At 39.8% G+C, this 13,796-nt stretch overlaps 1 protein-coding gene across 6 annotated transcripts in view; it reads right to left on the bottom strand.

Moving 5' to 3' along the window:
• The window catches only part of LOC115194212 (nuclear factor 1 B-type), an 83,711-nt gene extending 74,743 nt beyond the window's left edge, over nt 1-8,968 (bottom strand). The window contains exons 1-2 of one of the 6 annotated variants that reach the window (XM_029753693.1): nt 8,646-8,968; nt 3,056-3,587 (exon numbers count right to left, since the gene is read on the bottom strand). In XM_029753693.1, the coding sequence (XP_029609553.1) occupies nt 3,056-3,587; nt 8,646-8,663 (550 nt within the window). In that variant the 5' untranslated portion in view covers nt 8,664-8,968. Of the gene's footprint in view, nt 1-3,055; nt 3,588-6,584; nt 7,189-8,645 lie in introns of those variants that run through there. The other 5 variants (XM_029753694.1, XM_029753691.1, XM_029753695.1 and 2 more) reach the window with 5 other exon arrangements.
• Nucleotides 8,969-13,796: the final 4,828 nt, after the last annotated feature.

Here is a 13,796-nt window from a genome sequence, read left to right as displayed (position 1 = left end):
TCTCATGGAAATCAAGAGCTTTGGTTTGAGTAAATGGTGTGCGTTCTTATTTGAATATTTGGACAAATAAGTCTACAGTATCCTCGTGTGTTCATATATGATAAGCACAATGGTACCTTGTGCTTGTGAAACAGTGATGAAACTGAATGAACAGATGCCCTATCTCCATGTCCTGACTTGAGCAAATCGAATTATTAATCAGAAATATTTGATATGCGAAACATCCAAAACGGAACGAAAAAAAATCATCTAAATTACAATACGAACGAGAAATGTTTGATGAACACAAGGTGGTTACTAGTTTTAGCAGCTAGCGCCAGCACATGGCGAAGGGTGTTATCTCATGCCAGTGGGTTTCCATTGAAAAAGACTGGCAGGTTGGCACAATGGCTCCCACAACCCCCACACCCTGCCCCCAACCCCCTTCCAGCTGGCATTCATCTGGGCATGCACATGGGTGCTGCTAGGGCAGACTTTGCCCAGCTAAGCGCATCTATGCCTGACAACAACGGGTTGAGAGACCTCTCTAAAATGACCCACTCACTCACCGAGCCAGCGACCTTTCTTGGGCATCAACCCTGCAAAGTTAATAAATATGTATAGCTCAAAATCAACATTACATAAACATTACATAAAAAGCCATAAAGAAACAGCTAGCACCAAATAGTTTAAGAGGGTTACTCTTAACAGATTTGAATGTAGCTACATATTACAAAAATGTATAATTCACCTGGGAGAATACTAAAGTTGAAATGTAATAAGGTGAAAAATCTAAGAAACCATGGGACATATGACATTATTTTCCTAACGATTAACGGAAATGCCATATTCTGTCGAAGCGGGGCAGCAGTTTGGCAGTTTCTTCTTTGTGTTTGTTTGTTTGTTTCATGCAGTTGCAGAAGAACAAAAGCATGGCGGTCCCCATTCTGCCACAGTCAGAAACTTTCCAGCGTGCCCACTGCATTGCGGATGCCAACCAACGAATCAAAGGCACGCTGCAAGCAGACAAAGAGGGTTTGATGCCAACCTCGGAACCTCTAACAACCATTACTGCCGTTTTCCCTGCCTGCCTGGCACAGCGCAAACAAAATGGCGCCCGCCCCACACGCTACCACAATGTGGCTACATTGTCTAGAAAGCTGGGCACTGGTAACGGCATGCCAAAGACTGCCCTTTGCTCTGTACTCGGCAGCATAAAAAAATGATTGAAAAAATTGTCGAAAGTCTCATTCAAAAGAAATGGCTAACAGAATGTCAGTCCTATTGCAAATGAAGGCTCGCTATATGGTATCTAAGCTACTCTAAAAATAAATATGGTAAGCTGCCAATATGGGAAAAGCTGATTATTTTTCATCACTTGGGACAAATATTCATAACTGAAAAACACATTTTAGGATTCCCCAACTTGGTAACTGCATGTATACACATTGTTGTTCAACCAATTATATTAACACAACCTGTAGTGTGCTTTGTAAATTCTTATTCCTTACATGATATCAGTGGACCGTATTTGAGCCATTTTGTGGTGTGCTGTCTGATACTGTTCGTTTGTTAACAGTTCAATTGCGGCAGATGCAAACTAGACATGAGAATCAGCGGCGCCCTACAAAAGACACAAAAGAGGGTCTGATGCCAACCATGGTGCCAGTGGCAACCATTATTGTCTCTCTGCTGTGCCTTCTGCTTTCCCTGGCACTTATCAAACACAAAATGGAGGCTCTGCCTTTCATGACAATGAGCTAGCTAGACTGTCTGTGTTTCTTCTCCAACAGCCAATGCATTACGGGTACCTTACTGCATGTGTTGGCATTATCGTTGGAGAATTTACTGTGGGCCAGGGAGTTCGAAATAACTTTAAAATTCCCACTTGTAAAAAAAAATGTAACAAAAGGTTAAGGGAATAGTTGTTCATGTAGTAAAGAAAAGTTAAGTGGCAAATACCTACGAGATTGAATAACAAAGCAACCCTATTTGCCAGAATATATATCCGCAGTGCAGTATTGGTCTGAGAAAATTAGGGTTCTTGTCAGTTTCCTCTTCTTACAACAATATAAAGATCACTTTCTATCGTAATATCTAGAAATACTATGACTACTTTTGAGTTTCAAGGCATTACGTTGAATGAAAATGTCTGTATTACAAGTTCATTTTAAATGTCCTATACATTTGCAATTTCTTACCCAAAGAATCATGAAATGTAATGTATATATTTTTCCATTGTTATCTATTTATGAACTATTTTAGCAATTTTGCCAATTTGATTAATTGACTATATGCAGAATTTTAGGTAACACATTTGTTCATTTAACAAACCACATTTATTAATAAAAATCTAGTGCAGGAACTCCTTGTTACAACAACTATACTAAAGATCCAATCAAAGATCAAGACTAATATCAACATTTGTCAGGATAAAACTAGCAAATACTGTACATCAATCAAAATGTACAAATTTCTCTTTTTGCCCAAATCCCTCTTTTTGCCCAAATCCCTTTTTCTAAACCATCAATTCATACCCGTGACCTTAAATTATTTGTTTCAATTTTTATTATGTTTACTGATCCAAAAATGTACAATCCCTTTTGTGAGCACATACTGTATCTGTGTCCATGAGTAAAACCCTCTCTCTTTATTCAGAGACTATTGAATGACAGTACTTGTAAGTTGTCAGCACTATAATGTATTAAGTCTCTGTAAAGAGAACTTGTGTGTGCCTAAACAATACAGAATGCACAGCACATCCAAAATATGCAGCGGTATTTGGAAAACGATCGAACCAATCTTCTATTGTCTGTGTGGGCAAAATATGTGTGCATATCATGGTTTTTTTGACTGGTTGTATTGTATTGCTTTTTTTTATGTACATGCCTGTTCGCAAGAGTGCCCAGTATTCATCTACATTGACGACAGGCCAGCTTCCTTCTAAAGCCACCATAGCGGAGACACTCCAACCAGCCAATGAGGCTGCCAAAATGGCAGCGGATATGACCCTTGACCTTGGCCAACCCTAAACTCCACCCACCCAACCAGTGATTCACACAGTAAGTCAACCTACCTTGGTCCTGGACATAGTATGCTAGAAACAAGTCCAGTTCCTTGACCGACACTGTTATGTGATGCGGCTGGACGCAAAGTGTTGGGTTGGTGCAATGCGACGACTTGATGAGGCGCTCTCCGTCTGTACTTTCCAACGGGATGCCTTTGAACAGGATGACCATGACCAGGTCCAAGCGCCACACCTTGTCGGCCTGCCGCAAACAGTCGATCCGCCGGATCTTGCCCTTCTGGTCAGGGTTGGAGAGGACACAGCACGGGTGCTTCTTGCCTGTCACGCTGAGCACAAAGTCCTCGCGGTACTCCTGGCGGATGTCCTTGCGGAGCTTGGCGAGGAGCCTGGAGGCCCACTTCTGCTTGATCTCGGGCTTCTCGCTGAGCAGTTCGTCCTTGACCACACGCTCCTCGTCCTTGGACATCCGCTTCTCATGCTTCTTGAAGTACTTGCGTTTCCTCGCCTGGAGGTTGAACCACGTGTAGGCGATGGCACGGACGTGAGGGAGAAGTGCCTCGATGAAGGGATGAAATTCATCCTGAAAGGCAAGGGGAAGACAGAAAATAAAGAGAAAGAGAAGTTAGTTGGCATAGTCATGTCAAGTGACCTTTTTCGCAAAAGTTGAGCCAGAAGTCTTCCTGGACAGAAGATAAATAGCCCATATACACATTCACATTGTTACAGGAAAAGGCTGACAGAATACCTCATGTACACAAGTTGACATTACGCATTTTGTGGTTGCAATACAGTAAAATGACAACAACAAAATTAAACGATGATGTACTGTAGACAAACCACAATTTCATGACACATTGACTCCTATAAGACACTCAAGTCTATCTGGCTTGAGAGTTTATAGGACAAATCTGTTCAGAAAAAAAGCAGTTTTACCATCTTCAATACGGCTGGGATTACAACCGAGAAATAACACTCTAGGTTGATGAAGATACGAGGATGCCACCGTGTTTATTACAACCACCAACACCACAATAGAACGTGGTCAGATGCTGTTCCTGTTTCCCCCGAGCATGCTCCGACTAGGACTGCTGGGTTGTTGGCACGAGAAGCAATCGCCTCTCACACTCGCATTTCTCTTATCAAACCGTCCACATTCCAACATGTACTTGCCCTTCACTGGAAACGGAGAAAGGGTCGTCTGGAAGGGGGGACTAGAGTGTAGTAAAAAATGCAGGCATAACTGAAGGGGCGGAAAGGAGAAACCTCAACCCCCCCCCCCTCCTTTCCTTCAACACAAACAGTCACCTTCCATGTTCCAAAGGCAAGGAGTAGAAGGATGGAAAAAAACATATAGGACGCCTCAACCTAGAGCCAGTATTGACATAGTTCCAATCTATGTTTGCAGTCCCACGCCAAGTCCCTTAATGTGTTTTCATAGATGAATGGCACTTACTCAGAGTCATTCAAAAATCTAACCAAGGTTGACAATGAAAATGGCATCTTGGCACAACCTGCAGATTCTATGTACTTTCACTACTCCTTTAATAAGGGCGGCATTGAAATGCCTTGTGCTAAGCGGGAATGAAATCCTTTCTAAATCCACTTTAGGTAGGCAGGTTAGATTTGTTTTTCCTCTCACATGTAGGCCTATGTACAGATAGTTTGTTTGGCTGCATAGCGCAATGCCACGGGTCATGTCATTTTGACTAAGACAAAGTATTAGGTTATATTGACTTAAATTAAACCGTTTTTCTTTGAATTTATGAAACAGAATTCATTAATACATTTCCAAATTATAATTAAATATTGCAAATAATTGTAAGTTTAGTCAAATCTATGGCCAACCTAAAGTGCTTTATTACAATTTTAACATAAATAATCTCATATTCTAGTAGCTGCTAGTGTTGAATAAACAGCAGAAACATTAACATTCGAATTTTTAAGTCATTACTATGTCAAAATCAATAACTGTAAGACAGTTATTTTGAAAAAGGCCTCGGAAGAGTTAAATCACATATTGTTCTTTGTGTAAGCAGGCAGACGGGCTCTGGGAAAACCACAGAGATCCAATCCCAGTTATCTCTATGCTCTTAAACTACCCACTGGTGTTGTTCAGAGAAATCCACATTGTTGATCTGCACTGTAATCTGCCAACAAAACTTGACTTTGGGCGCTGAACAAACACACTGAAGACAAAATCTATCATTAATAACAACTCATCCAATTTTTAACAAAGTATGAACTAGGAACTGATGCTGTTCTTTTTCCCTGTTTTTTCTTTAGAAAGTGAGTTTCTTTGAGATAAGACAATGTTTTTTGAGGCTTTAGAAAAAAGTAACAGTCAATAACTGTGAAAGTGATAGGACATTTTAAGCAAGACATTAGTTGTAATAATAGTGAAGTTAGTTTTTTAGAATATTGCCATTACCTAACTGTAAAAGTTTATATGGCAACAGTAAGGTATATAGGATATAAATTAGCTTTACTTACAAATAACCATAATGGCATTACATTTCCTATTTGCTACATTATAATGAATTGCAGTTATACAGCAACCAATTCCAGCTCATAAACTCCTAACTTATTCTCTACTATAAGAAAGTAAGCCTAGTTTGCACTAAAAATGAAGGTTTGGCTATGCTTACATTTCTACTGTAAGCCGTGGAATTGCATGTGGTGCTGTTTGGATAGGAGTGCCTGCTAAATTACTAAAAAGTTCAATGTTTAAGATAAATGAGTTGGCAAGGGCCTGTGTGCAGCTGAGGTCATAAAAGCACAATCCTCTTTAAGCACAAACTAAACCACATCTCAGTCAATCACTTACTTTAGCCAAGTGAAATACAAACAGTCAAATTGAGTCAGCCAAAAGCCATGATACTCTGCCCAACCACTTATCATTGTTTTCATCTTCATTCACTGCAAGTGGCTCCCATGCAACTCGAACTGAGCGAAACTTTCTCCTGAAACGCACTACGAAAAAAAGTATTGTTCAATATTACCAGGCCAAAACCGATTTGGGGTAATCTAAAAAAATATATATATAGAATAATAGTAGTCCGTTTATATGTTTTAGTTTACACGTCAAACACAGGTCAAAAGGAATGAAGTTGAGATTTTCTATAATATCATCTGATAACCTATATCTGATCACGGCGTTTTGAAAGAGGACTTTACCTACACGCTGGAGCTAGTTCATTTAGAATACACATGGCGGTACTGCACAGACTCCTTTGGCTTATTTCCTCGCTCACTGGTAACACACGTTATTTCTTACTCAAAATTAACTTGTCATCCTATAATACAATATACAGTATTTCAAGCGCTTTAAAACAGCACACATTATTAGACCAGGTGAAAACCATATCAATACCAAAATATGCACAAAACCAAATGGGTTTAGACACTTTTCATACTGCTACAAAAGATAGGCATTATATAAGCTAAAGTTTTCTAATATTTTATAATAATAATAACAAAGTTACTAAATAAATCACGCCGCAATAGACTATATAATAAGCATGGCACATCATCGATAATAACAAGAAATCAAAACTTTAAAACATTGCTTAGGCTATACCTGAGTAAGACAAATTGGAGAGTACATCATCAGCCAACAGTGTACACAAAATAGGTACTTCGATTGATTTCTCTGAAAATCAGTTTATCGCGCCATTCTTCCTTGCCCGTAAAGCACCATGCAAAATTGTGGAGAAGTTATCCGTGTAAAGAAGGTCTTATCCAAGAACATCAGTGAGATTGTGGAAGTCCAAACATTCCCATGTCTCAGTTCAAATGGAGACGATATGGCAGATAGGCTATGCTTTTACAAATAAGCACTCTGAATGCCTATATGGCTATTCCAATCCGAGCCGGTGCAAATTAAAATAAATCTCGATCTACTCTGGAACCGTTCGCTTTATAATGTGAGAAGTTAATTCATAAAAGCATTTTGAAAAGTATAGAAAGCGCAGAATTTTGGAAACCCACACTCTTCAAACTTGATAGCCTAGAATATCGACCGGTACACCCTCCGTCTGAGCGATACTAACAAATCAGTCGCCAAGATTTTTCTTCTCACTTAATTACATAGTCATACTCCTCCCCCTCCAACAAACGCATTCCATTGCCACCAGCCCACCTTCTCGTCTCCCTCGGAAAAGACAGCATTAAACTCCCCCCTCCCTCCTCGCTGAGTTATGATTTTTTTAGCAGAAGACTTTGGACCAGCGCGCCGGTTCGAAAAGAAAAGGAATGGAAAATTCCCTTACAGATACAGTATGGACTCGGGGACTTATTCGAACTCTCTGTTTTACAAACAAGCCTAATAGCGTCGATCATTTCCCTTTACAGTATAGGCTAGGCATAACGTAACAGAACATCTAATAGAAATGCCCAACGTGGCTTATAATACACTTCTAAAATGCATTTCACACTCCACAATATATACGATGTCTCCCTCCATTCACAATACATTTTGAGAGTGAAATCAAAGTGCAATGAAATTCGCCTGGATGGCAAACGTCTAATGAAAATGGTTCAGAATTTGAAGTCACCTCACTCATTCTTATTGCCTGATAGCGTTTAGCAACAGTGGATCATTATAGTTTCGATGTTAAATACACATAGCTACACATTCTAAGTCAACTATGTAATATATAATTAACTGTTGTGGTTTTAATTGTAGGCAAATATATAGTATATGCACGTTTGTAAACTATACCAGTATAGGACATTGTTCAATGGGCGGTATGTTATGGTTCTGATGTTAAGTTGGGTAAACAGTTGACTGCTCCCAAAACTTTGACCCACCTGAGGTCCTTTCAGTTTACGCATGACCCACCACGTAAACGAGACTAGAATGTTTTTCACCATGACAACACATAGCTGCGACCTATGAGGTCTGGACTAGTGATCCAGACCCACCATTTAGGAACTACTGGAACAGAGGACAAGAGCGGCCTGTCAACGAGTCCAACCCTATAATTCACACCAACGGCGGCACTAACGCTCCGCTTCAACTCCACAGTATTATGCATGCCTGAGTTCGCCTAAACTATAATTTCGTGTAAATCAAATAGTAAACAATGTTTTATTTTTAATCCTAACTGGGAGACTAAAAAGCGATGAGGCATAAAATTAGGCTGGACTACTGTAGGCTGGACGCCTGTTTTTCAAAGCAAAGCGCGCAGAGGAACATGGTGTTCATAAATTCATGTTAACATTTTCCTTTTCATGGAAGTTACGGCTCATTATTGGACTGTATCAGTGGTGTAAATATGATGTAGCCTAAAGGGGAACAATTATCCCTACAGCTGTGATCTTCTTTATCTCAAAATGCGGTTGCAGAAAACTATATTGCGCCAAAAGCATTGCATGTGTAACCTCCTATAGAATTGTTGTTCCACACATTCCAAATGTAGTTCATTGCCAACAGAGGGGCGGTGGAGTTTAACGCGGGATGTGTGCCAACCGAAAGAAAAAAAACATAAACAATCGTATATCTGATAATAGTCTTGTCCACTTGTCATAATTCTATTCCCGCTCAACCAGACGGTGAAGAGCAGGTCAATAATGGGAAAAATACAATGTTGTAACATTTGAAAATGACACATAGCAATAATAATCCACGTTCACGTACCATTGAACTGTATTGCATGGATTTAAAGGGGGATCCTGGAACCTGGGTGAACAAGGCGGTTGCCTTCACATTTTTCACGTTCAACTTTGTAGGCTAGTGCTTGCAAAAAAAATCAACACCGGAAAAGAATTATTGGCAGAAAGGCGCGTAAAATCAAGTCAGCGAGCAGCTCAGCTTTTTTATTCCTTCCTCTCCAAGTCTTACTTTTGGATTGGTTTTGGTTTGTTCAGTTGTTGAACGCAATCCAGAAGAGGCTGAGTTTTCGTAACTGGGCAGGTCTACGGCTTCACTTTCCCTGTCTGACTGCCGCTCGCCTCCGGTGCAGCTCTGCGCAGCTAAGAGAGCTCCGCACCTAAAACTTGGATTCTCTCCTCTCATTGGTCAGGGCGGCGGCGGCATCAGTAGGCCCTTCACTTCCGTTCGCTACTCGGTGTTTTTGGCTTTTACTTGCATGTCAATACATGATAGGCTGCAAACTGCTGGACTGGCATAAATTGTGGTTATTCGGGGTTTATAGATACGAGTTAATGTAAAGTGGAAATCAGTAGTTGAAACAATAATACAGCTCGGTATAAAGCTGAGGGATGGGGCTGGATAAATGTAACCACTCAAATGCATAGACAGAGTTATGGATACAAAAGACATAAACAGTCTGAACCATGTTGAGGCTATATAGTGTTTGTTTACATTTATTTAGTTTACAAACATTGCATAAAACAAGCTTACGTTTTTGGTTTTGACGTGGGTTAAACTAAGCACATGAGGCATTTCTAAGTTATATTCGTCGAGAATCAATGGGTAGACATTATTGCATTATATGTAGCCTACAACAATGGATGTATCAACTGCAGATTACACCATAAAATGATCTGTGGTTACAAGGAAAACCAAAGAAAGTCAATATGTCAATTAGGCATATAATCCTGCATATAACACTATTATTATCATCAGGCCTATATTACAGGCTATACTGGGCTACTACTATACTACTAATAATAATCCTTATAAAATTGCTAGTAATATTATTATTAGCATATTATCATGATTATTATAGGCAAAAACTGGATACAATTTTGGGTTTTTACACACTATAATTTCAAAAAATTATCAAATTGTACTATAGGTTACCAACAGTAAAGGCTACTGTCCTTTATTGATCTAATTAGGTTTAATGAACTACTCGTGGTGAAGTATTTCCTTATTAATATGGAAATCTTTGATATTCTATATGAGGAGGCAATTGCATCACATTTCTCTGAACCAATACAGTAGGGAGGTTCAGGCTTGGGTGACTGCAAATGACAATGGATAATGGAAAGTGACAGGGTTTATACAGTCCAAAGACTCTGTATTTTGTGTTATACATTGCCATTGTAGTTCCATATTTTTATAATTAAACATGTCTGATGAATGATAAGTGAATATAGCTCCAGAGGATGCGACATAAATAGGCTACAAACGTCCAACAGAACTGTAGATTGTGAATATGGCCTAGAGAGGTCACTGAACCATACAGCCTAATATAACACAGCTTATCTGAAAGTGAGTTATTGATTCTTTATCATTTGTTTAACTCCGGGGGAAAAAAATATGTATAGGCTATATCATTGTAAGTGTTTGACACAGACCTCCAATCAATGCAACAATATTCCACTTGCCAATTACATTGATTGTTCAGAAATCCCGTTATAAGAGCAAATGAGGATGCTTTATTTAGTTACTTCTTGATATTGTCCTAGATATGTCCCTGACATGCACGGAGGGGAAAACTGCACTCTGCAAAAACTCAGTCAAATTAACTAAACAAGAGATATATGTTATAGCATGTGTGCACGTAATTTATGCTTATCTGGCCAACACGTTTTACGATAAATAGGCTACTGGTAATTAACAACTTTCTCCATTTGTCCTCATCTGATTTCAACTCATAAGCTCGGAATTTAGTTTTTTTTAAAGCGGTCCTTCCCTTTTTACGAAGAGGGAGGTGGCGTATAAATCGACACCAAGGAGAGAGGTTGGAAAAGTTGGTCAACCGAAACTTCGAAGACTGCATGATCGATGTTGTGGATTGACTGCGCTGAGAGTGAATTTGAGAACGTAGGCTATTTCAAGAGAGAAAATGTGATCATTTTCGTTTCGATATTGCTTTTGAGGTGTTTTGATAAATGCATGAATAAGATGTGACAAAATCTAAGACGCAGACGAAATAACTCAACAGTATGCTATATTCCTCAACGAAACAACCGCAATCTTCTTCAGATCGCATTTTACGCACGCATTACGCACCCACACTTAGATGTTATTTTTGCATGAAATGCACTGTGTATATTGTCTTCTTTCCTATAGCTTACTGTGTTCAAATTGCACAAATATTTTTTATTATGATATATACATTTTCACACCTTTTCAAAACGCTTCAGCGGACAGCGAGAAGAACATTTCAGTAGTGTTCAAAGTTACTGAACCTTGTTCTATTGACCGTTGGACATATGCTGGCAATATGGACATGATATATATGTTGCCTAATGAGACATTTGGATGCTGAGTTTATTCATTTCATCGAATCATATTATGATAAGGTTTATTCACTACGATTTCACAAAATAATCATACATCCTGAATTTCCATTGTTCAATTTGAAATCGAAGACGACAGCTTCTATCAGGGACTTTGTATTGTACACTTTCTGTCAATTCTGTTATGTTAAACACTGTCATACTCATACTTAGTGTGTGACTCATTTGGCAGTAGAAAACAAGCCGAATATCCATTTAAAGACAAGACTTCCCAAAGCTTGTAATTCTCCCTTCTTCATTTTAGCACCCTCAATGTTACAATAGCAATACATTAACACATTGCTGCCCATCTTTAGACCCAGACTGTGTGTTTTGAATTGTAATGTATAACAGACACAGAAATCATTTTCCCTCATAGTTACCAGAAGGACAGTGGTGTATATGGATACAGTGCATTTGGAAAATATTCAGACCCTTCGGACTTTTTACAGCCTTATTATAAAATTGATCAAATCGTTTTTTCCCCTCATCAATCTACACACAATACCCCATAATGACAAAGTAAAAACATGTTTTTAGAAATTTTTGCAAATCATAATTTATTTAAACTGAAATAACACATTTACATAAGTATTCAGACCCTTTACTCAGTACTTTGTTGAAGGACCTTTGGCAGCGATTACAGCCTAGAGTCTTCTTGGGTATGATGCTACAAGCTTGGCACACCTGTATTTGGGGAGTTTCTCCCATTCTTCTCTGCAGATCCTCTCAAGCTCTGTCAGGTTGAATGGGGAGCGTTGCTGCACAGCTATTTTCAGGTCTCTTCAGAGATGTTTGACCGAGTTCAAGTCTGGGCTCTGGCTGGGCCACTCAAGGACATTCAGAGACTTGTCCCGAAACCACTCCTGCGTTGTCTTGGCTGTGTGCTTAGGGAGGTTGTCCTGTTCGAAGGTGAACCTTTGTGCCAGTCTGAGGTCCTGAGCACTCTGGAGCAAGTTTTCATCAAGGATATCTCTGTACTTTGCTCCGTTCATCTTTCCCTCAATCCTGGCTAGTCTCCCAGTCCCTGCTGTTGAAAAACATCCCCACAGCATGATGCTGCATCCACCATGCTTCACCATAGGGATTGTGCCAGGTTTCCTCCAGACGTGACACTTGGCATTCAGGCCAAAGAGTTCAATCTTGGTTTCATCAGACCAGAGAATCTTGTTTCTCATGGTCTGAGAGTCCTTTGGGTGCCTTTTGGCAAACTCCAAGCGGGCTATCATGTGCCTTTTACTGAGGAGTGGCTTCCGTATGGCCACTCTACCATAAAGCCTGATTGGTGGAGTGCTGCAGAGATGGTTGTCCTTCTGGAAAGTTCCCCCATCTCTACAGAGGAACTCTGGAGCTCTGTCAGAGTGATCATCAGAGTGGCCCTTCTCCCCAGATTACTCAGGTTGGCCGGGCAGCCAGCTCTAGGAAGAGTCTTGGTGGTTCCAAACTTCCTCCATTTAAGAATGATGGAGGCCACTTTGTTCTTGGGGACCTTCAATGCTGCAGAAATGTTTTGGTAACCTTCCCCAGATCTCCGAGACAATCCTGTCTCGGAGCTCTACGGACAATTCCTTCGACCTCATGGCTTGGTTCTTGCTCTGACATGCACTGTCAACTGTGGGACCTTATAGAGACAGGTGTGTGCCTTTCCAAATCATGTCCAACCAATTGGATTTACCACAGGTGGACTCCAGCCATGTTGTAGAAACATCTCAAGGATGATCAATGGAAACAGGATGCACCTGAGCTCAATTGAGTCTCACAACAAAAATGTGTGAAATGTCAAGGGATCTGAATAGTTTCCGAATGCACTGTATATTGATAAAAATACTGATTAATAAACAGACTTGTACTATAGCAAGTAGGCCTAGCACAGAGAGAGCAATAGCGTAAATGAGATCAGCAGTTGTGGTTGCTGCTTGCTGGGAGATTTGGACCAGATTCATGGACCTTTGCCTGTTTTAGACGAGAGAGGAGCGAGAGCCCTGCTGGTCTCCAACTTGAAGTGTAGACTATACAAGGAGCCAAATAGTGCGATAGGCAGCAATATTGACTTGGAGCACAAATGAATGAACATTGTGAAAGACTCATAGGGTGTATCTGACAAAGTTATCAATAATGTTACTCCCGTTTTTTGATGGTTATGTGAACATTTGATGAATTAAATGATTCAATTGGCCGCTGTTTTCAGCAGTGATTTTACTGATTATTGACTGACTTGATGTGGTTAAACAAGTTATTGATTGCAACCCTGTCTAATATCTGTCTTATCCTTGTGCCATGGAAGCGATTGCTGAAATCTTTCTGCTTTGTGCCTATTGCCGCCCAGTGGTATTGTGTGGGATTGCATTGTATATACACTCTAAAACAGTCTACTACAGTGCGGAATAAAAATTCAAGAAAATATCTCTCGTTGATGTTCCCGGAAGAACAGACCCTCTTTTAGTCTCTCATTTTACCTTTATATTGATGTTATACTTCAAACACCAAATGTGGATATGATATCATCAACAGCCTTCCCTAACAATTTCAAGACGTCACTAAATTGTAAAAAAAAACCCTGCTTATTATTGATATACTGGCTTGTCAGTTTACAGTG

This window comes from Salmo trutta, chromosome 5 (assembly GCF_901001165.1).
Source record: "Salmo trutta chromosome 5, fSalTru1.1, whole genome shotgun sequence".
Taxonomy (NCBI): domain Eukaryota; kingdom Metazoa; phylum Chordata; class Actinopteri; order Salmoniformes; family Salmonidae; genus Salmo; species Salmo trutta.
The sequence above is the reverse complement of the archived record's forward strand: the minus strand, read 5'-3'. Positions and strand labels throughout refer to the sequence as shown.